Source organism: Trichechus manatus, unplaced genomic scaffold, assembly GCF_000243295.1.
Source record: "Trichechus manatus latirostris isolate Lorelei unplaced genomic scaffold, TriManLat1.0 scaffold00021, whole genome shotgun sequence".
Taxonomy (NCBI): Eukaryota; Metazoa; Chordata; class Mammalia; order Sirenia; family Trichechidae; genus Trichechus; species Trichechus manatus.
Genome location: NW_004443957.1, coordinates 3,017,602 through 3,042,716, shown reverse-complemented (window position 1 = coordinate 3,042,716; position 25,115 = coordinate 3,017,602). Strand labels below are relative to the sequence as shown.

At 38.9% G+C, this 25,115-nt stretch overlaps 1 protein-coding gene across 6 annotated transcripts in view; it reads right to left on the bottom strand.

Moving 5' to 3' along the window:
• The window catches only part of LYST (lysosomal trafficking regulator), a 213,960-nt gene that overhangs the window by 9,292 nt on the left and 179,553 nt on the right, over window positions 1-25,115 (bottom strand). For 5 of the 6 annotated variants that reach the window (XM_023727995.1, XM_004372798.2, XM_023727998.1 and 2 more), the window contains 5 exons: window positions 22,894-23,111; window positions 18,813-19,043; window positions 13,138-13,327; window positions 9,507-9,643; window positions 6,007-6,105 (listed from right to left, as the gene is read on the bottom strand). In XM_023727995.1, the coding sequence (XP_023583763.1) occupies window positions 6,007-6,105; window positions 9,507-9,643; window positions 13,138-13,327; window positions 18,813-19,043; window positions 22,894-23,111 (875 nt within the window). The remainder of the gene's footprint in view (window positions 1-6,006; window positions 6,106-9,506; window positions 9,644-13,137; window positions 13,328-18,812; window positions 19,044-22,893; window positions 23,112-25,115) is intronic. The other variant, XR_002823473.1, reaches the window with a different exon arrangement.

The window sequence follows — 25,115 nt, the reverse complement described above, 5'->3', positions numbered from 1 at the left end:
CCTATCACCAGTTTTCCTGTCCCCTTCTGCCTTCTGGCCCTTGTCCCTGGACTGGTGTGCCTCATTAGTCCCATTTGGTTTTATGGGGCTGTCCACTCCCCGGCTGAACGGTGAACCTTGGAAATGACTTCACCACTGTCTTTTTTTTTTAAATTGGATATGTTTGACTTTAATGCAAGAAGTATTCAACAAGGCAAAGAATGCTAAATTATAGTGAAAAATGGTATCCACAGCACAATTAAACATTTATGAATATCTACGAACCAAGTTACAGCATCAGACTGCATTAAGCAAAATCTGTAACAAATACAAGGAAAAATAGCCAGAAACATAAGAACAGTAGAAGACATAATGTAATTAATAGGATAGATTTTCATATGCTAATAACAAAATACAATTGCTTTTCAAGTGTCATTGGTTTCTTTGCAAACTTCGATTCTATATCTATATCAAAAATCCAAAAGATAAATCACAGACCACATTTTTTCTGATCACAATGTAACAAAGTAGAAATTTATTATTATAAAAATTCAAAATAGGGAAGAGTAATATGAAATTAAAAAAATTTCTCTTAAATTCTTTGAATAAATATCAAATCAAAATTAAATAATAGAACATGTGGAAGATAACCTTAATATAAAAAAGCACCTAAGAAAATTGGGCCGAAAACATAGGCAAATCCTAGAAGTTGTCTTATCTTATCTTTCTCTCATCCACCTGCTTGCAATCCATCAGTAAGTCTTGTTAATTCTTTCTCCAAAATATCTCCCTCTCAGTCTACTTCTTCCCATCTTCACTGAAACCACTGTATTCCAAGTCATGCTCATCTTTTCTTGTCTGGACACCCTGAGTAGCCTCATTGTCGTGTTGGCTGCTTTCACTCTTGTCTCTCTGTAACTAATTATCCTATATATATGGTGTTCTTTATTGACATGACAGCAACTGGTGGTGGTGGTGGATTTTTCTTTATGTATCTTCTGAATCTTGTCTTTTTGCTCACTATTGTTTTTTAATGTATTGGTACATTGGCTGTAGCTCATCTATTTTAACTACATAGTTTGGGCAGTATTTTACTTACATAAAAATATGTATTTTCTACTTAAAGATCTTTTTTCCAGTTCATTAATTCTGCAATCTGCTCTTTACCAGCAATTACAACTAACTAGCTGTATGACCTTGGGCAAGTTACTTAATCCCTCTGTGTTTCTGAAAATGGCGATAAAACCTATGTCAGAGTTGTTATGAAGGTTTGATGCATTTAGAATATGTAAAGTATTTAGAATAATGCCCGATAAAGTAAGTATTCAATAAATATTAGCTATTATACGCTGACAGGGAACTGCCAGAAATTTAAGCCAGATTCAGAAGAGGACGTGGAAAGAGGGATATCAATGCTGATGTCAGATGGATCCTGGCTGAAAGCGGAGAATACCAGAAAGATGTTTACCTGTATTTTATTGATTATGCAAGGGCATTCGACTGTGTGGATCATAACAAATTATGGCTAACATCGCAAAGAATGGGAATTCCAGAACACTTAACTGTGCCCATGAGAAACCTGTAAAAAGAGGCAGCCTTCGAAAAGAATAAGGGGATAGTATGTTGTTTAAAATCAGGAAAAGTGTGTGTCAGGGTTGTATCCTTTCACCATACTTATTCAATCTGTATGCTGAGCAAATAATCCAGGCAGATGGACTATATGAAGAAGAACGTGGTGTCAGGATTGGAGGAAGACTCATTAACAACCTGTGATATGCCCATGACACAACCTTGCTTGCTGAAAGTGAAGAGAACTTGAAGCACTTACTGATGAAGATCAAAGACTACAGCCTTCAGTATGGATTACACTTCAACACAAAGAAAACAAAAATCTTCACAACTGGACCAATAAGGAACATCATGATAAATGCAGAAGATATTGAAGTTGTCAAGAATTTCATTTTACTTGGATCCACAATCAATGCCCTTGGAAGCAGCAGTCAAGAAATCAAATGATGTATTGCGTGGGGCAAATCAGCTGCAAAAGACCTCTTTAAAGTGTTAAAAAGCAAAGATATCACTTTGAGGACTAAGGTGTGCCTGACCCAAGCCATGGTATTTTTAATCACCTCATATGCATGTGAAAGCTGGACAATGAATAAGGAAGCCCGAAGAAGAATTGATGGCCTTTGAGTCATGGTGTTGGCGAAGAATAGTGAATATACCATGGACTGTCAGAAGAAGTAACAAGTCTTTATTGGAAGAAGTACAGCCAGAGTGCTCCTCCTAAGCGAGGATGGCAAAATTTTGTCTCATGTACTTTGGACATGTTATCAGGAGGGACCAGTCTCTGGAGAAGGACATCATGCTTGGTAAAGGTAGATAGTCAGCGAAAAAGAGGAAGACCCTCAACGAGATGGACTGACACAGTCGCTGCAACAATTGGCTCAAAATTAGCAAGGATTGTGAGGATAGAAGAGGACCAGGCAGTGTTTTATTCTGTTGTACGAAGGGTCGCCATGAGTGGGAATCGACTCGACAGCACCTATCAACAATTATCTTTTATTAGAAGTTCTATTTGGTTTTTTTCTCACATCTCCTTTGTTTTTCTTCAGTGTCCCATTTTTAAACACAGCAACTGCCTCTGATTTATTGATTGTAGACTAATGAGTTACCTCAACATCAAAACTAAAGGTTCATGTCTTACTTGGTAAGTTGCAGGTCTGGGCTTCAAAAGCCAATATTTTTCTGTCAGTTTTAGGCCATTCTCTTACTGTCCACTGTCATTCAAGTTCATTTTTTGTAAAGAATATATTAGAAAGAACATAATACAGTCGTCTCTTGGTATCCTTGGGGATTTTGTTCCAGGACTCCTTGTAGGTATCAAAGTCCAAGGATGCTCAAGTCCCTTATATAAAATGGTGTAGTGTTTGCATATATGCTATACACATCCTCTCGTATACTTTAAATCATCTCTAAATTACTTATAATACCTAATACAATGTAAATGTTATGTAAATAGTTGCTATACAGTACTGTATTGTTTAGGGAATAATGACAAGACACAAGGCAAACAATGCTCAAACAATGAGTGCTGGAGAGAGACTGAGGATCTGAGAAATGGCGAGAGGCTACAGCAGGATGCCTACACATCATTTCATTCACATGCATTCAGCGTAGTGCTGGTGTGTGGCACATTCAAGTTTTGCTTTTTGGAACTTTTTTTTTCCTGAGTATTTTTGATTCACAGTTGGTTGAATCCGCGGATGTGTAACCTGTGGATATGGAGGGCCTGTACTACAGATTTGTTGACCTGTTCTCTACCTTTTACTCTGTGAATTATTTAGGGAGTAAACAGGCACAGGGTCACAACTGCAGCTTCAGAAACACCAAAAACGGTGAGATGGTCCTTAAGAAAGAGGCTCAACAACAATGACAACAACGGCATCTATAAAACCCAAGTAACTGTCCCTCAAATCAAACAATAATAAAACCACATAGCTAAGGTGACTTTTGATACTGCTTAAATAATAACTGTTAATCTCATGACTCGATTACCTAATATTTAGGAGAAAAAGAAAATCCTATAAATGAGCTGAAAAACTGTTTTCAGGCAAATGTATATTTGAGGAAAGGTAAGTAACAGAAGTCTTCAAAGTCTACTGTGACTTCAAAACTAAAAGAAGCATATGTCTCACTGTATTCAAATTATAACAGCTACACCCTTGATCTGGTATGTTCAAAGCTATTCTGTGCATAATCACTCCTATACTGATAGCTCAATCTTTTTTTTTTTTAAATACCTGTACTGCATACTGTGACAGTGCATGATTAAAAATTTAAGTTGTAGGGAGATCAGAAGTGAAGAAAACTAAGAACAAGGCTGTTCAAAGCATTAGGAAAAGCAAGAGAAAATAAAAGCAAAAGATGAAGCTAGTTTTAATACAGGTACCTACGTCATAGTGCAAAACGATCTGAATACACCAGCAGACAACTGCCCCAACAGCAGTGATCAGAACCTATTTGTTGAATAAATGAAATGGAAGGGTGAACTCAGAAGATAACAGGAAATGGCAGACGTGATTAGAGATGTTATAAAATCAACATCTATTTTAGACTTTTGGGAGAAAGAAAGGAGACTTCCAAAAGTCACGCCACTTCTCTGACTAGATTCCTTGTTTTTTTTGTTAGGTGCCGTTGAGTTGGTTCCGATTTACAGCGACCCTATGTATAACAGAATGGAAGCTGATTAGTCCTGTACCATCCTCACAATCATTGCTGTACTTGAGCCCATCGTTGCAGCCACTGTGTTAATCCATCTCATTGACGGCCTTCTTCTTTTTCGCTGACTCTCTACTTCACCAAGCATGATGTCCTTCTCCAGGGGCTGGTCCGTCCTAATAACACGTCCAAAGTACGAGAGATGAAGTCTTGCCAACCTAGCTTCTAAGGAGCATTCTGGCTATACTTCTTCCAAGATAGATTCGTTTGTTCTTCTGGCAGTCTATGGTATTCTTTGCCAACACTGTAATTTAAAGGCATCAATTCTTCTTTGGTCTTCCTTATTTATTGTCTAGATTCCTTAGCATTTCTTTATTTACGGCATAGAAGAACCTTACTATTGGCTTCCATCTACTTTCCTGTCCCATTTTTTTGCCATTCCTCACCCAGATGCCATACTGCAGTCACATAAAACTATTTACCATATCCAAACATAGCATGCCTTTGATTCCATGCTGCTGTGTAAGTTTTATAAGTTTATAAAACCTGCCCGAAACTATGTTCGCTCTGTCTGAAATGTTCTTCCCCTTTTCCGTACTTAGTCAATTCATAAACTGGCCCTTTAAGGTCCAGCCTGAGAGTGACTTTACAGGACCCCTGACATTTGCTGCTCCCTCCTCTGTGCTCCTCTAGCCTCTGTGTGTATCTTTCTCAGAGAATACATGTCACTGCCTCCTGTGACTAGGCTGAGAGACAGAAACAAGATTATGGTCACATTTATACCCCAGAGACAATGGCAGAGAACCTCAGCAAAGGTTTAAAAGGGAATAAGCCTGGATAAAAAAGAAAGAAGGACCTGAGGGTCATCCTATGCTAGGAATACAGGTTTCACTTAGTAAAATATATTTAATCAGTATAATAGGGTCACAATACAGAGGGTCAGTGAAGAAGAGGAAGACCCTCAATGAGACGGATTGACACAGTAGCTACAACAATGGGCTCAAGCATAACAATGACTGTGAGGATGACAAAGGACTGGCAGTGTTTCATCCTGTTATATACAAGGTTGCAATGAGTCGGAACCAATTCAAGGGCACCTAAAAACAACAGTGGTGAAAATAATATTGGGGGGGGGAAAAAGCACAGAAGAGCAAAAGTTAGAATGATAATTACTAAGTTATCACCCTAAATTTGTCCTTTATCCTCAACTGCACCACAGGAAGTTGATTCCAACAAGGAAGGACAATAAATTAAAAGAAGCATTAAATAATGTCTTATCTTTACTGTATTACTTTATGATTTAATTCCTAAGTTCTGGAAGGTCAGCAAATGGCTTAAAAAAAACAAAATCTTCCAGTAAGTGGTAGAAATCATGACAGGGGAGACTTTAATATACCCAGAGAGTATAAAGAGTTGAACATTAGGGGTTCCAAATTTTCATATTAGATAGAATCTTGTGGCACACTCCTAAGCATTAAGGTCAATACTGAGAATATAGGCAAGCATCAACATATAATGAAAAAGCCTAAATATAAAATAGGTCATAACCCAAAATACTGTTTCTGAAACAAAAAAATAAGACTACTACATTATTCTCAAAGTTTATCAGGATCCTAATAAACCTAAAATGCAGTTTCATATGTGACCTTTCACATTCTAAGAGCTAATGTGGGAGAACAGATGAAAGTATAAAATACTTATTTTTAAAGTTAATCTTATTTAAAAAAATTTACACTTTATAAAGGATTTCTTTCCTTCACTGATGTGAAAATCCCCAGCCACCCACAAAGCGAGTGCAGGGCCTACCGTGCTGCTGGTGAGTCTGTTTGTGTAGGCTGTGATGACGCCACATCTACTCCCGGTGAACAGCTGGCAACTGTCGGGGACCCAGGCACAACTAGTCACCTTTGGAAAATGACAAGTCAAAGATCATTGTGTGCTAAAAGTATGAGAAATGCTTCTATTTTTATAACAACTATTTTAAAAAATACAAAATTGTAAAATTTAAGGTGAACATTTTACTTGAAATAATTAGAATGGTGTCAGATGTAATAACAGCGTATTCTGTAATTTTACGCCAGATGTCTAAAAGCTGTTTCAAAATTAAAATGTGTTATAATGAAATCTGTGATTTTACATTTTCTCTGTATATAAACATGTGGCCGTTTGTTCTCAGAAATGTAACAAATTCTTGAGTAAATCCAAGGTTGTGTGTGGGTGTTACACATTTACCTGCTTTTTACTTTTATTTCTTTTTCTCTTTTTGGTGGTATATGTAAATACAGCTTTTGCTTCTAACAGTTTTAAAGATTGTTAAGCAGAAGAAGAAGGAAAGGTAAATGTGAAGGAAAAAAAAAAAACTAAACAAAAAACCTGGGATCATTCCCTTGGTGGAAAACCCTCTGTCCTAATTGCAGGCATGGAAAACTGTACAGGACTATGCAAGGTCAGCTCAGTTCTCCAGGCCTCCTGACGGTCTTCCTTTTGGTACTGGCCAACACACAGGGCCATTTCCCACAGCAGCTGTTCCCCACAGTCACTTCACTTCGCCAAGAAGATGGCAGGCCGTCGGCCATGGACTTCTTCCCCTTCCCTCCTTTGCACCTCAATGTGTCTCTGTGTCTCCTCCTGATTTAGAGGAGGAAGTGCTTCCTCATGTTGAGACCAGCCCCACCTCACTCTCAAGGTTCCTCAAAACCCTTGTCCTTTCGCTTATAGTTTCAAATGTCTTTTGCTGATTTCTTTCCCTGCACCTACAAATGTGTTCAATGAGAAAATAACTTTCATGAATCCTGGTTCCTCTTAACACTCAATATATCATCAAGGTCAATTGGATCCAATTTTATTTTTGAGTCTTTTTTGAGCAGTTCTGTTTATAAGAATTGACATGTCATAACTTTTATTCTTTCTTAGAGGTCTTCCAAAGAACAAGAAAAAATGTGGACATAAACTCATTCTGTCTTGCAAGTACCATATGGGTCCAGTGAACCCTTTTATAAACCTAAGTCACATAACAGGATTTTAATGATCTTATTTTTCCCGTATCTTGAAATATTTTGCTATTTCATCATCCTAGGAATTATTTCATCATTACTAATAAGTTATTCCCAACTAAGCTTAAAAAAAACCAACAGAAAATAATAAGAAAATGGAAGAATGATGGAATCTCCCAGCAGGATAATGTAATATATGAAATAGTCATCTTTCAGTTTTCTTATTGTTTTGCCCAAAGTATGGCATAATCTTTCAAGAAAGTATAAAAGAAGACTAGAGATGATACTATTTTGTAGTCTGCTTTTAGTTTTAATTGAACACAGTTGAGGACTTAGAATTTTTAATTTCCTACCAATACTAGGAAAAGAAGAAAACGGACAGAAGATACTTCACAACTATGAGACTCACCAGATGATGAATGCAAAGAGACAGCAGGACTCTAGACTTTAATGATGATGATGAAATTGATCATGGAAGTGAAATCTCAAACTGTCTTCACATGATGATACTCTAGACAGAGGCATCACTATGGTATGGCAGCTATGGCAGGTATTGTACCGGCCCTGGGTGTGTGGTGCCACTGAGCAGTTTCTATTAACCTGGTATAGCCAGTGGTGTTTTCCAGAAAATGATGCCCATGGCAAGCACTGAAATGGCGCCCCTGTACAAATATCTGACAACCCTCTTTTAGATAACTTTACCATAATATCAGCTCAAAAATACGAATCAAGCTCATTAATCCTTTAATTAACACATTATCGTGCTTGAGGAAGGATATATTGGGTTAACAGAAACTGCTCAGTGGTGCCACGCCCCCAGAGCCGGTGTAATACCCTAGACATGCCACTGATTCTAGGTGAATTTTCTCACACTCAAGAATTAATGGAAGAAAAATATATCTCTAAGGATGAAAATGAAATACGGCATTTTCTTTCAGTTAGTCATTTGACAGCAAGTACTTTAGCATACAATATTTTTCTACAAGAATCTGGACTATCCCATTTTATTAAAGGACTTATGAGAGTATTCTTTTATCTTTTATGATGTGGGTGTGCCAACTTTATATGATACAATTTTGCAATGTTTACATTTTTATTAAAAACTAAGAATTTTTTTTTTTTTTTACTATCCCTTTATTCTTACTTCTGTACTTCACTGGTAAAACGATTTAAAAATGAAAAAAATAAAAAGGGTCCATTGAAGCCAGATAACAAGTGGTGATGACCTTCTTCCCAGGTATTCTGAAGGTTAAGAAAATAAGTCATTGCTCTCCTTCCTTTCATTGCTAAAAATTCCCCCAAAGTAGCTTACTCCATTTCTAAAGTGCTTAGGGAATAGGAATACATTTTAGGACACATGAATAGACAGCAGGCAGGTGTTATATAGGTAGCAGAGGTAAAAAAATGGTAAAAAGAACTTCCCATGGAAGTTAAAGAAAAAAGATCTTACAAACAATCTGTTGTCACTGTGTGCCATTGAGTCGATTCCGATTCATAGCGACCCTACAGGACAGAGTAGAACTGCCCCATAGGGTTTCCAAGACTGTAATCTTTACACATCTTTTTCCTGGGGAGTGGCTGGTGGGTTTGAGCCACCAACCTTTCAGTTAGCAGCCGACAATTTAACCATTATGCCACCAGGGATCCTTGCATACAACTGAGAGCCTGTAAAAGTTGTGGCAGTACTGTGTATTTCCATGGTGTTTCATAGTTTACACTGGAAATTTTTTTTACAACATTCTTTGAATGACTAGTATGATACTACCACCTCGATTTTAAAGATAAAGGAAGAAACTCAAGTTTGGAAAAGTTAAGTTACTTGATCCAAGACAACATAATTAGTAAATAACAAAGCAAGGGACACTAATCCAAATCTCAAGGCTTTAAGCCCAACATTCTATATCATGATGCTTCATCTGGCCCATTTAGGACGAGTCACGTATAAAAGATAGCACTATGGTTACAGAAATGAATGACACAGTGACCCTGCAGAAAGTGAACACTGAGAAGAAAGGAAGCTGATTTTGTTCAAGCACTGGGCTATTAGTTGACACTGAGTAAGAGCTTATGATATGACACTCTCAATGAGACACTAGGTAGAAAACAAATTTGAGGACTCAGAACAGCTGTAGTTAGAAGATCTGTAACCACTGTAAATGGTCTGTAAACACTGTAAATGAGGCACACAGCTAGCACCATGAGCTTCTTGGATTGGACTAATTGCAGGATATTAAAAACTAGCTGCAATCAGTCTGACTCCTTTTTAAAGTGTTAAATTTAATGATTATAAAGTATTTCATAAAAAAAGTTTACCTGGTATTGTTGTGAACTTTGTATAAAGTTTATTGGAGGTTCACTTTGTTTACTCTTCAACCTTAAAATGTTATCAGCATATCCCCAGCTCAGGATGGCTGACCACTGAATGTCAGTACTGTTCATGCTTCTCACACCTCAAGGAGAAGGAGAAATAAACGTATCAGATTGCCACTGCTCTGTTGTTATTTGACAGCCATGAGTGGCAGGTTAAAGGCTGAAGTTTATATAACAGAACACAATTCCATTTCAGTGCAAATCATTTTATATTCCTTTAACGTTAATAGGATTCTAAGGTTACAACTGTATTCTTTTTCATTCCTGGTGTTTTTGACTGGGATTTACTTGAGGTAGACCTAAAACTTCTCTCAAGAAATTCTTACAAAAGACAATGATAGTCAAACTTACTCTATTCATGTTCTGAGACATCTTTCCTTTTAATGAATTAGATACTGTTTAAATAGCTAGTCTAGATTTCCCCTACTGAATAATCAGTATAGACAGCTATTACCACTAGAAAGAGGACTTTGCTTGGGCAGAAGCAACATCTGCCCCAAGAAGGGATAAATTAATCCCGTCAGCTGCAAGGACTTTGCATGGTACTGTCTGCATGCAGACCTTCATTCAACAAGCTTCTGTTCTTCTCTCTCTTTTCACAAAATAATACTATGCCCTTCAGCATAAAGATTTGGAAACTGTGACATCTTTTTTCAATACCATTCCCAGTTTGTGCCTTGCTAGTATGTTGAATATAGCTAAATGCAGCATAAATACTATAAATGGTACTGCCCTTTTGGAACTTAGAATGTTTTAAGTTCCTTAAAGAGGGAGAACATGCTTTGTTTACTCTAAAACAAACAAACAAACAAACAAAAAACCCGAATCCACTGCCATCAAGTCAATTCTGACTCATAGCAACCCTACAGGACAGAATAGAACTGCCCCATAGAGTTTCCAAGGAGCACCTGGTGGATTTGAACTGCCGACCTTTCAGTTAGCAACTATAGCTCTTAACCACTAAGCCACCAGGGTTTCCTTATTTACTTTAGTACATAACAAAATACCTAGCATATAGATGAGTATAACAAATACTTTTGAGTAAATCAATAACACACTGAAAATGAAATGCATAGGCTTCTTTTTCTTTTGCTGAGTATAATACCAAATGTTGATACCAGTTTAGCAACAAAGGAGTTACAATATACTTACTAAATATAATCTCCTCTAAATATAGGCTCCTAGGGAAAGGAACCATGTACTGTGAATCTTGGGACCTCTCAATCTACCATAATGCCTGGCACACCACAGGTGCTCAATAAACCAAGTACTCAATGAACCAAGTGCTTGGTTCATTCAATATTTAATAATTGTCTACAATTTCTCATTCCAGCAATACAAGATGTACTTTTTTTTTTTACAGAAAAATAAAAAAACATGCTCAGCTGCTAACCGAAGGGTTGGGGTTCAAGTCCAACCAGAGGCATCTTGGAAGAAAGGCCTAGGGATCTACTGCTGAAAAATCAGCCATTGGAAAACTCTATGGACAACGGCTCTACTTTGACACACGTGGAGTCACCATGAGTCAAAATCGACTGGGCAACTAGTTATTAGAACCGGAATCTTAAATAGGAGTTTGCAGCGAAATTGTTTTTCAACATATGCAGGCTTGGACTCAGGCCCTAGAGGCTCTGATGCAGTGTATCTCAAGCGGGATCCAAGCAGGTATTTTTTGAAAAAAAAAAAGCACCTCAGGTAATTTTGAGGCACAGTTCTTAAGTAACTGGTCTATATTGGGCTTAAGATAATTAAACCACCTCAGTTTAGTTGTTACATTGTATTATGTGTATATAATTAAGCAAAACTACCTAGTTATTTTATATAACAATAAAACTTAACACATTCTAAGCTATTCATACATGACATAACTTTCACCTGCATGCCACACTCTCACTCATTCAACACCCCTGCAGTATGCCTATCACAGTGACTGCTATGCAAGGAACAACACTGTCATAGGTCCCTGGACCCAGGGTGTTACTAAGCACTTAGAATGAGCCAGGCACTGTGCTAAGCATTTCCACACATCATTTCATTTAATCCTTATAATTAATTACACTGCGAGGTAAATCCTTTTGTTATTCCCATTTTACAGGTCAAAAGCCAGGATCTGGAAAGCTTAAGTAACTCTCCCAAGGTCACACAGCTATTAAGTCGCAGAGCTGGGATGCAAACTCAGGCAGCGTGCCTCTCGAGGCCACAGCCATAACCATCATATTATATGACCTCTTTGGACATATCTAGATTTTGACAAATCCCAAATACACTTTGCAAGAAAGTAAAGTGTAATTTGAATGAACACAGATATTAAGGGCACACTAAGGGCTTGGCACAAATAAGATAGGTTGAGAATTCTATTCCACATATATAAGACTCATAACGCTAAGTGATAACACTAGCCATTTCTCTTCTGCTCAATAGAGATAAGCTTCAAACTATTCCAATCTTCAGTCTCAATATACTCTTTTTTTTTTTTAAGGTAAATCATTCACAAGTTTTGGTATTTTAAGTATCGTTCATAGTAAACTACTTATGACATATCTCACAACTAATTGCAAAATACTAGTAAGAAAAAACCACTGCTATCACAATAACTCCCATTCAACAGATCTGACCTTATTTTAACTCACTAAACTTAGATGAAATACTATGCATCCCTTCTTATTGGTAACAACTATCAAAACAATCATTCATTTCATGAGAGACATAAGAGCAAGCCTGAAGGAACTGTGGCCTGCTAGCATACTTAATTTCTTTAAGGGATTGGTGTTTGGCATGGGTGTGGGCATCCTTGTACTGCAGTGGCAGTGGAAGGCTTCCTGGACGCCAGGAGCATGGTGCCGGTAGAAAGTACTGTTAAACTCTAACAGTACGTACTGCTAAGAGGCATCCAGTCCACAAGCTGGCTTTCAGGCAAACCTGTACACAACCTGACTGAACATATGAGCACCCTCAGTGACTCATGTTAGTGCCCAACACCCATGACAAGTAAGTAGGGAGAGTTCTTTTGCATTTAGTGAACTGGTTGATTTAGAAGGGCTGAGGGATTACTTAGCTGACAGAAATATGAAAAGGGGCTCTACAGTATTTTCCCACATGTTGCTTTGAGGAATCACAAAAGAACTGCTTTTCAGGTGTCTATGTTTAAAACTTATTTTCAAGGCTATCTTGACTCCTTGTTTAGTTTTGTTTGAATCCCATGGCTACATTTTCCGAGATAATAGATTTGTTGGTCAAATGCGTCAGTCTGTTCTGTGGTTCCAGGGCCTCAAGTTAAAGCGTAAATGTCTATGAAAATGATAATGCTTTTATTCTAGGAGCATAACCATTTATTCTTGTCTCCTTCAAATATGTCCTCTCATTTCAAATGGCACTGCATTTAATGCCTGTTTTCTTCATGTAGGATGTTTTAATTTCTATATTGCACTAAATAACCATAATCTGAGCAGAGTTTTTCCACCAACGACTTAGAAAACTTTAGAAATAAAACAAAATAGCAGCACAGATGAGTTTGAAACATTCAAATCTCATGAAAGATAAACCCAGGATGATTTTCATTATACTTTTATTTTACCTTGTTCTTTGCTGTATGTCATCAGAAGACAGAAATTTCGGGACAAGCCACAGATGGCTCTGGTGGGCAGAGCCTCGAGAGAGCCAAATCTTTCTCCGTGGGGTTGGCTGAAACAGACCACAGGCACTGGAGCACTTGGGGAGCCGACATACTCCCCCCACTTTAAGCCTTTTATCCATGATAAAGGACTCTGAAACCAAGGAAAGAAAAAATAATGATTTTTTAAAAGGTAGTAAAAGTAGTGTTACTTTAAATTTAAATACTAAACAAAGTGAGAGTAATCTGAGTATAAGCCCTTTGAGGGCAAGAAGTATTTTATACTTTTTTTACTTCCTCATGCTTAGCATATAGAAATATGTACTCCTTATTTGATTTTAATTCTGTAGCTCTAGCCTAGACTGCATGAAAATATCTGATTAAAAATTCAGAATTCCGGGGGGACCTCATACCATCAAGAAAGCAGTGCCAGGAGCAGAGCGCGTCCTCTGGACTGGGGTCCCTGCACTGAGAAGCTCCTAGTCCAGGGGAACATTGATCAGAAGGCTGACAGAGAGAGAAGAAGGCTTCCCCTGGAGCTGACACCCTAAATTTGGACTTTTAGCCTACTTTGACTGTGAGGAAATAAACTTTTCTTCGTTAAAACCATCCACTTGTGGTATTTCTGTTATGGCGGCACTAGATGACTAAGACAGAATTTGGTACCAGGAATGGGGTACTGCTCTAACAGATACCTAAAATGTGGAAGCGGTTTTGAAACTGTGAATGGATAGACATGCGGCAGTGACAGAGGACCAGCAGCAGCAGAGTACCTACAGCAGCAGAGAAGCGGCAGCAGCAGAGAACTAACAGCAGCAGAATCAGGAGACCAGTGCGAGCCGGCGCTGAAGCCGACCCACGGAGCGAGACAGCCGAGTGCCTGTGTGCAGGAGGCTTCCTGGCGGAGTGGCCTCCAGGCATTTATCGGTGGATCTAGGCTTGCCGACCCACGGAGTGAGAGAGCTGAGTGTCTGTGTACACGAGGCTTTCTGGTGGAGTGGGGTGCCTCTGGGCACTTATACCGGTGGAGCTACAGAGCTGTGGAACACTTGCCCCAGCAGGGCAGATGCGGGCGTGAGGCCCGAGGGCCGAGAGGCCATAGGAAGCAGAAGCTGAAGAGACAAGGGACACAAGAAGCCGAGCTGCTTCAGTTTCAAAAGAGCACAAGGATGCGGGGCCCAGTTAAGGACCTCAGTGGAACCAGCCTCTTTCTGGAAGCATTTCTGAGGCAGCCCTGGGGGCCTCAAGCCAACTTCAGGAAGCTTGTCATCAACAGATGGAGGGATGGAGGACTGTGAGTCTCCCTGCCTCTGTCCTGCTAAAAGGAAAACTCCACGAGATTAGCCAGCAGCCTTCACTCAGCGGAGTACTGGAGCTGGCTCAGACTGGCTTGGAGAGCGAACATGTGTATCACTTTCCAATTTCACCTTCAGAGGCCAATAGCCTGAAATCCGCTGTGCTGGAAGAACTCACACCACAGCAATGGGCAAAGATTGTAAATCATGCCTTTTCTTGCTCAGAGAACTGGTCTGTGAGGACACTACTTCCTCCACTCCTTTCCTGTTTCTGCCACTTATGAGTGCTCTGAGTTTCAGTTTCCTTGTCTGTAAGATGGATCTCCCATTCTCTGTTGTCATCGAGTCGATTCTGACTCACAGCAACCCTACAGGACAAAGTAGGACTGCCCCACAGGGTTTCCTAGGCTGTAATCTTTATGAGAGAAACCCTGGTGGCATAGTGGCTAAGAGCTACGACTGCTAACCAAAAGGTCGGCAGCTGGAATCCACCAGGCCTGGGTGGAGAAGTCTAGGTTAGACCTTTCAAAAAGGTCTCCAAAGGCATCAGGACCTCTGCCTGCGTGATTCCACCACAGGAAACTCCAGGGCTAACAGGGCTGCCTCTGACTATGACTGTATACACTTCAGGGCCCACTCTGGGCCTCAGTCTTCCCATCTCTAAAATGAGCAGAGTTGACTAGAGAAGCTTTTCCTAAAGTGTAGTCAGCTGGGACATTTCAGAGAAAACAAAACAAAAATACTGCAATACAGAACAAAGCGACCACACGTAGAGGAGTGGGTGATGTTACAGGATAAGATGATTTTATACACACAGAGCAAAAAAAGTGTGAATCAGAAGCACAGGGATGGGAACGAATATCTGAAGATGGGACTTTTAATGTGGCAATGTGTCTCCTCGAACTCCCGGGCATTGTCTATCGTGAAACTGTCACACAGTGGCAGGAAGTCCATTAAGGCTTTGGTATCATTTTCACATACCGCCCTGTAAGCTATTTAGAAAACTTATCAAGTTTTTCCAGAATATGGATAAAATAATAATTTCAAATACGATATGGATGAATTGTGTCACTAGAAACAGAAAAAAGATCAAAACCATAGAAGCACCATTAAAGCTGTGCTACTTAAAGTGAAAGTCAACACAATTCACACCATGGCCTATAAATTGAGCCACAGGTTACTGAGGAATTTTATGCTCAGAGACAAAGCACAGCCAGCACTTGGCAAAAATACTGGATCAAATAACACTTTTGGAAGTCACATAAAATCAGTGGCACACAGTGTGAAAGAGTAATTGCTATCCTGGGTGAGCGACAGCAGACAATTGTCTTTATTGTTGAATAAAACCAATTGTGGCAAGCCTCAAAAAAAATTTGTTCTGTAAACCAATCCCAAAAGCATAAAAAAAAAAAAAAAAAAATTCAAAATTCCTTGAAATTTGAATGGAGAAACAAAATGTACCAAGTCTATTTCTTTCAATCTAGCTGAAATACATAAAGTTGACATCTAAAGGAAGATTGTAATTTGACAGTTCAACAAGCCATCTATATATAAAAAAAAAAAAAGGAGAGAGAAAAGAAGAGAGAGTTGTTTGCCATTGAGTCGATTCTGACTCATGGCGACACTATAGGACAGAGAAGAACTGCCCCATAGGGTTTCCTAGGCTGTAATCTTTATGGGAGCATGGGAGCAGATTGCCAGGTCTCTTCTCCCGCAGAGCAGCTGGTGGGTTCAAACTGCCAACCTTTCAGTTAGCAGCCCAGTGCTTTAACCATTGTGTACCAGAGGACCATAAATGTATATATATGGTAATTAGAAATCAAAACCACAGGTAGCACAGAAAAGCTCACTGACTGTGAACTCCCTGAAGACAGGGTACACCTCTGACTCGTTGTTGTATCTTAGCACCGTGCCTGGCACACAGTAGGTTCTCAATAGATGTTTGATGAATGAAGGAAAAATGTTCATCTATGGAGCACGTTGAGAGGACCAGGTAGAGGGCATTACATGCTAAATGTGGAACACCCACAGTAAGTACTGTAGGAGCTAGAGAAAAAAAGAGTTGTCAGTGAAGAACAAAGGAAGAAGTGAGCTTGAATAACAGCAGGATTTGTATACACAAAGGTGAGGGAAGACTGTAGAGTGATAACCATGTGCCTGCCCATAAATAGTAATGAAAAAGCTTCCTCTATTCCAAGTAAAAATAATTATCCAGAAGATGATTGAGAAGGGAAGAAACTATGTCGTTTCAAGGAGTTTCTCCTGAAAATTCTATTCTTTTTGTTCTCTTTTGGACTGTCTTCTCCTCTATTAGTCTCTTCTTTTTTATGGATTTACCCTTTCTAGAGATGTAAAAGTTTGATTATTTTACTTTCAACTCTTCAGAGGAAAAATGCTACAATAATTTGATAAAAACTAAGAACATACTAAGCAATTTCAGTCATTCCCACAAAAAGAACTAATGATTTTCAGTGAAACTCGCTTACGTCATTTTCCAAATGAATGAAAAAAACAGGCATCATAGACCTACATACTATCTTAAAAAAACCCACAGCCAATTAGGGGATATAATAATTCTTTCAAACCATTTAGGGGACACATAATAATACACAGTTTTAAATGATGGCATAGTGGTCTGAAAAGAGAATGAAGGTCTGGAAAAGCTGAAGAGCTTCAGGAGTGCTGGAGAGAGGACTAGGTCAGAGGCAGGTATTCTGAAAACAAGTTCTTTCTCTAAACTCTTCAGGCTCAAAGACTTTTCAGAGTGTGATTTATCACTCACAATTCCTTGCCAGAAAATTCCTTTTATGAATTCAGAGTTTAAACCTTTAGTTTCCCAGTTACACAAAAATACATAGTGGCAACTGTTTTACCTCATACCTGTTGCTGTTTAGCCGATTCCGACTCATAGCGACCCTATAGGACAGGGTAGAACTGCCCTACAGGGCTTCCAAGGAGCAGCTTGTGGATTCAAACTGCTGACTTTGCATATGTATATACCAACTTAAAACAGTTAATTAGCAATAAGTATACTAGTAAATTAAATGTCATTCATTAAATCATTTTCACCTGTTAAAATAATGGATTCTAGTTAAAAATAATGATCCTGGTAATGACAATGTCTAAAATGGTTTATAAGGCTTCAAAATCTTAAGAGTTAAGTTGACAAGTAAACACAAAACAAAAAGTACAGCTTTCTACTACGAAATACAACATTGATGATTTACTAGTTTCAGGAAAACAACATTCTCTACCATATTACTGTTTTAAATGTGAATTTTACTGGTTTTACAAGTTTTGTTTGTATTTAACATGCGAATTTGGCATATGTGAGCTATGAGCATAAAGGGTTTACATCTAGTGTTCTGTCTGACATATTTAAGTCCATATTATATGAAAAAATTGTCAAAACAACGTCTGTGAAAGACTGCTTCTCTAAAAATGGATCACAGATTACTTAAGTTTGAGATACACTGCTTTATTTCATTTTTCAGGCCCTTCATAACCACTTTTCCCTTGTCTTTTCATTTCCTGTGATTTCCTTCTGCAGACCCTTTAAACCACGTTACAATTCACATTCTCTCATCTTATGCTGCTTTTATAATGAAGAATTTAATTGAAGATTAAAATCCATTTTACTTGTAAAGCTTGTGTACTTTATTTTTCTATTTCAAAGTAAAAATTCTACCTACTTCATATTGTTAGAGCCATTAGTTTTTATTATTACAAATCTGCAGGAGGCCAAAGGAATATGTAGCTTTCCCCCTTAATTGTAAACCAAACATGCCCACCTCTGGTCTGTGCTTTTCCTTACACTGCCATGCCCATGAAAACCCTGGTGATGTAGTGGTTAAGAGCTACGGCTGCTAAACAAAAAGGTCGGCAGTTCGAATCGACTAGGTGTTCCTTGGAAACCCTATGGAGGCAATTCTACTCTGTCCTATAGGGTCACTATGAGTGAGAATCAACTCGATGGCAACTGTTCTTTATTTCTGGACTGGTCCTCTCCTTTTGTTTATGAAAATCCTATGATGTCACAATCCTATGATGTGAGGCTTTTCCCAGCAATAACCCTTCTCTATTCACTGAGTAAAGTTACAACCTGGCATAACAATTCTTTTTGCTCTGTGCTCCCAAAAGCACTCTCTCCATATCACTAATGCAGCCTTTACTATACACAGGAAATTGCTGTTAACTGCATGCATCTGTCTCTTATGAATCAGTGCACATTTTTAGGCTGGGCCATGTTATTCATTTCTGTGTCCCTAGAGCCTGGGAGGGGACTTGGCATCACCAGAGTTAAATCTGTTTCTGCTGAATTCTACCAAAATCCAAGTGACGTACCGGATAGGTAATTTCTTTGACCTGTTCTCGGGTTTCCCTGAAAGCAAGCTGCACTAACAACCCCACGGCAGCAGGAAGTTCTCCTTCAATGTTGAGCTTGGATCCGGACCTGCTGGCATGTGCTGTGTGGAACAACTGACGTGGGGTCTGGCCGTAGGTTTTTATCATGGTTTCCAGTGCTCGTCTCTGAACGGGATCTTCAACTGCAGAGACGTCCATTCCAAAATATGTCTGAACGGTAAGAGTAAAAGAAAACAAGAGATATGTAAAAAACAAGACTTGGTAATAATACCGAAAGAAATACAACAACTTGTTTTATTCTTATGTCGCTTGTCCAAAATGATATAAAGGGTAAAAATGAAGTTAAAATGCAATGCTGGTAAGGAGTTTAAAAAAGTATTAATTAGGTTCTAGTGAAAACTGTAAGTGAATCTTAAACAACTGCAATAAAACTTCAAAGCTCTTTCATGTATCGGGAATTATTACACTTTCCTTTTTAGTGCTGTCATCTCTTAAAGAGTCAGATGGGAGAGCAAGTGCAGAGTCACAAAGTGAGGATCTGAACTCCGTTCTGAATTCAGAGACTGTATTTAGTCACTATACTTGGTTTTGCCCCAGTAATTAAATTTTATTGAATTCCTAGAACAATGGCATAAACTAATACCCTTTTTTCAAGTTCTAAAGTCCTACATAATAAGTGAGAAAATGCCAGTAAAATGAGAATTATCTGGTATATTTCAGTGTATGGACACTTTTCATGTGAATTTTATATAAGAATAACTGAAGACAAGAAAGCAGGAATACAAACAGAAACCTGTACACCAGTGTTCACTGCAGCACTTTTCACAGCAGCCAAAAGGTGGACACAATCAAAATGTCTATCAATAGAGGAACTGATAAACAAAATTTTTTATCCAATCTTTTGAGTTGCTGTTGTCAATTTAATCCTATATAGATAGGTCTTAAAAGAGCACAATGCTCAAGGTAGACATTCCTTGCTAGTTAAGCTAAATTATTGCTTGGTTTTAAGAAGATTTCAGGGGATATTTTTGGTTTAAGGTTTAAAGATTATCTCATGGCAATAGTTTCAGGGGTTCATCTTGCCTCTCTGGCTCTAGAAAATCTGGATTCCATGAAAATTATAAATTCTGTTCTGCATTTTCCTCTTTTTGATCAGAATTCTTCTATAAAATCTTTGATCAAAATGCTCAGCAGTGGTAGCTGGGCACCATCTGGTTTTTCTGGTCTCATGGCAAAGGGGATTCCTAATTATTTTTAAAGTTACATTTTAGGATCAAATAAGAATAAAACTTGAAAATTGTACCTAAAGCCTTGCTCTTATTTTATACTACTCTTATATATGAAACTATTAATCACCAGTCACAATGTATTATTCCCCTTTTCCAGAACAAACTTTGCCATATCATTCATCCTTTATTATGTTATCTGTAAATCTCTTATTCTCTCTTCTAGACTGTAAGTCTTTTAAGTACTTTAATTTTATATTACCTTAAAACAAACCAAACCAAACCCACTGCTGTCGAGTCAATTCTGACTTACAGTGACCCTACAGAACAGAGTAGAACCGCCCCCATAGAGTTTCCAAAGAGCAGTTGGTGAATTCGAACTGCTAACTTTTGGTTAACAACTGAGCTCTTTACCACTGCACCACCAGGGCTCCTATATTACCTTAAACTTGTTGCCGTTGAGTTGATTCCAACTCATAGCTACCCTAAAGGACAGAGCAGAACTGCCCCATAAGGTTTCCAAGGAGTAGCTGGTGGATTCAAACTGCCGACCTTTTAGTTAGTAGCTAAGCTCTTAACCACTGTGCCACCACGGCCCCATATTACCTTAGAGATACTCAAAATAACTACTGAACAAAATAGACTAAAGAAATTTTTATTTTAAAGCTACTTTTCAGGAATAGATCTCCTATATAAATAAGCCAGATGGAGAGTGTTTTAAGTAGGTGCTGTGTGTACATTTTATCTGTATTTGTTATAACCACCTGATAAGTGCACACAGAATATATCAGTTGGAGGGGAAGTCCAAGATCAATGTAATTCCACCTCCTAATTTTAAAGTTAGGAAAACAAAGAGGTTAAACGCCATATGCAGTAGATGAATGGTTATTCTGTTGTCCTTGTGATTGTTGGTTTTGAGCAGCCACTAGGCAGTATCAAGAAATGACTTTCTCTTAATCATTTTCCTTTTTACCTCCCACTCCTTGAGGGATTTCCTTTTACAGGCCTCATTCTGACTCTCTTACCACAGCCAGGCTCATCTGTCCCAACTTGCCTCCCAACCCTGCTTATCATGTTCAGTGCTATTTGAGTATTAATCAGCTTTGCATCCCCAGAGCCAAGCAAAAATGCCTGATATATAGCAGGGACTCAATAATGTTTCCTAAATAAATAAGTTTTTTTTTTTTTTTAAAGGTAGCCTAACTAGCAACCTCAAAAAGTAAATGTAAAGTGCAACAATTCTAATTTTATGAATTTATTTTGAGAAAATAAAGATGTACATAAAGAAATAACCTCAGGAATATTGAATACTAACTAATTTCCAACAATAGAGGTCAGGTGAAGTAAATTATTGTATAGCCATAGTTTGGAATAGTAAGTAGCTGTTAAAAATCATATAGAATAGTATCTAATGACTTGAACAATTTTAAAACTATATTGTTGAGGGTGAGGAAAAGGTCATAAAATATAATTATTATATAAATGCAATGATATATATGTATAGTAAAAGGTCTGGAAGGTGGTTTCAATATTTATCTCTGGATAGGGATATCAAAGTTGACTTTTAAATTACTTCTTGTTGTCAATCTGTATTTTACACATTTTTCTAACAAGGCACACATCATACTGTTTCTGTAATAAAATGTTCTCCAGCATTTTAAAATAGAGCATGTGTGCAGAAGACAGCTGACATGGCAGGCCTGAGACTATTATCCTTATAAAGGGCTGCTTGCAAGGCTAGCCCTTGGTTGATGTCTGGGAACTTAGATCTTGGTAGGGTTCTCACCATTCCCTAACTGATAAAGAGTGGCTCACTGTGCCTAAACTGTCTGTACAGACAATATGGAGTATGCTGAACACCTGCTTTCTTCTGGGAGTCTGGAATTTCAGTAAGTGCTAGGCAGATGTACCTGCTTTACCAGTCCCCAATAAAAACCCTGAGTCTCTAATGAGCTTCTCTGGTAGACAACAGTTCACACGTGTTGTCACAATTTATTGCTAGAGGAAGTAAATGTGTTCTTGGTTTAGTGTTGTTGGCTGCCACTGAGTCGATTCTGACTCATAGCGACCCTACAGGACAGAGAAGAACTTCCCCATAGGGTTTTCTAGGCTGTAATCTTCATGGCAGCACATCACCAGGTCTTTTCTCCCACGGGTGGGTTTGAACCACCAGTCTTTTGGTTAGCAACTGAGAGCTTAACCACTGCATCACCAGGGCTTCTCATAAATGTGTTGTGACTTACTAGGAGAAGACTATTGGAAGTTTGTACTTGGTTTCCTCCAGACTTTCTCCCATGTGCCTTTTCCCCTTTGTTGATGTTGCTTTGTATCCTTTTGCTGTGATAAACCTTAGCCATAAGTATGACTATATGCTGCATCCTCTAAGTCCTTCTGGTGAATGTCTAACTTGGGCGAAGTCTTTCCTCCCCACGCCCATTTCAACACAGACAACAACTTAGTTATTTATAAAGATATAAAATATAAAACCTGAAAATCTTGGATAACAACACATACTATTGTTATCCTTTTAACTATTCAGCTCTTATCTTATATAAGCAGTCCCTGGGTGGTACAAATGGTTAAATGATCGACTACTAGCCGAAAGGCTGGCAGTTCGAACCCCTAGCCAAAAGGCTGGCAGTTCGAACCCACCCAGGGTGCCTTGAAAGACAGGCCTGGTGATCTGCTTCCTAAAGGTCACAGCCTTGAAAACCCTATGGAGCAGATCTACTCTACACACATGGGGTTGCCATGAGTTGCAATTGACTCGACGGCAACTAACAATAACAACAACATCTTATATAAACGCAGGATATTTTCAAAGCTTCACTTACAGCCGGATGAAAAACATTGATGGCTTGAACGGACGCCTTCCCTTTTTGCTTATACCCGAACACCAAGTCAATCCACTGACAGATGTTCTGGGACACGCAGTCAGACTCCAGAGCCTGGCGATGGATGAGGATGAAAAGACGAGGATCATTACGTGCCCACGGGGGGAGGTTGACGTGATTTACCCGCTCACCATTCTGACGCACACCAAAATCAAAACCTAAAAGACAAAATCACCATTAATGTTTAACTCACCAAAAGTATGCTTCGTTAGGCCCACTGAGTAGGTCTTAAGAATCTACAGAAAAAGCCAATTGTGTGCTACAGACAGGAAAAGAAGCAGAAAAGATATACCTTTTAAATAAGACAACCACTGTTCATCTACTTACTTACCTACTAACAGGGCTACATGGATTAGTAATATCTAGTTAAGTTTGAGATCTTTCAACTTTATCCTTCTGCCACTTTAAAACAACTTAGTACTAATGTAAATAAAAATCTCAGAAGTATTTATTAAAATTTTTTTTCTAAAAGAAATGTTACCTTTGAACAAAAGTGTTTCTTTGTGCTATATTTTATGGACAGAAAAGCTGAATACCATATCAGAAAAAAATAAAAATAAAAAGGACCTCTTAAAAGTTGATTAAGCCCCATATAATATTAAGTTGCTGTCTGATCTTGTTGATCTTGTGAAAACAGTTAGGAAGCTCTTCACCAATTTTGGAAGGATTTTGAAATGATACAACTTGAAATATAAACCAAGGGCTTATATGAGATTCAGGCTGGGGTGAGGGCGGGCCCATCTCACACAGCTAGGCAGTCATTCTGCAGAGGAGCCGCAGGGCTGATTCAGGATGGACTGGCTGAGCACCTGCAGACTCTGTATGCAACTTCAGGAGAAGAAGCTGCAAGAATTTACTTAACAAAAGTGAATGAAGCGTCTAAGGGCTGGGGCCAGAGAGGGGCTGGGCGGCAGTCTCTATAAAAGCAGTCATCCCTAGCTTTCAGGTGCTCTAGGGGCACATGCCTCCTCGCCCAGAGCAGATGACATGGAGGGAAAAGGAGACACCTTTATAAATGCTACAGGAGATGGCACAATGTGACTCACAGCAAATTATATTTTCCAAAAATGACTGCAACAATATTTCCTGTCTTGCTTGCTGTTCCAGAATCTTGCTACTCCCTCATCAAGAGGTTAAGATCTCTGTTCCCTCCTTTTGAACCCGGCAGGCTGTGTGACTGCCTCAATGAGCAGAATGCAGTGGAAGTGAGGCTGTGTGACTTCCAAGGCTAGGTCAGAACAGGCCATGCAGCTTCCGCTGTCTCTCTCTTAGGACACTTGCCTGTGGAACCCTGAGCTGCCAAGTAGAATGTCTGATGCCACTATGCTATCAGGAAACCCAAACTCGCTCATGCGGAGAGACAACATGGGAAAGCACTGATAGTACATGAAGAGAGAGAGGCCCGCCAGCTCCTAGCTACTCTATTCCCCAGCTGTTCCAGCTCCAGCCAATCGGAATGCAATCTCATGAGAGACCCTGAGCCAGAACCTGGCTGAGATGTTCTTGAATTTCTGATCTACAAAATCTGTGATAATCAATTTATCGTCATTTTAAGTCATTAAGTGTTGGGGTTATTTGTTATGCAGTAATAGATACATGAACAAAAGACCACGGACAGAGAAAATGGGGAGTAGACTTAAATACGAGTCCCAGATTGGAAGGCACAAGGCAGCCACTCCAAATTAACCAAAAACCAAACCCACACCCATTGCCGTTGAGTCGATTCCAACTCACAGTGACCCTATAGGACAGACTAGAACTGTTCCATAGGGTTTCCAAGAATGGGAATTCCAGAACACTTAATTGTGTTCCTGAGGACCCTGTACATAGATCAAGAAGCGGTCGTTCGAACAGAACAAGGGGATACAGCACGGTTTAAGGTCAGAAAAGGTGTGTGTCAGGGTAGTATCCTTTTACCATGACTATTCAATCTGTATGCTGAGCAAATAATCCAAGAAGATGGACTATATGAAGAAGAATGGGGCAGCAGGATTGGAGGAAGACTCATTAACAACCTGTGATATGCAGGTGATACAACCTTGCTTGCTGAAAGCGAAGAGGACTTGAAGCACTTACTGATGAACATCAAAGACCACAGCCTTCAGTATGGATTACAGCTCAACATAAAGAAAACAAAAATCCTCACAACTGGACCAATAAGC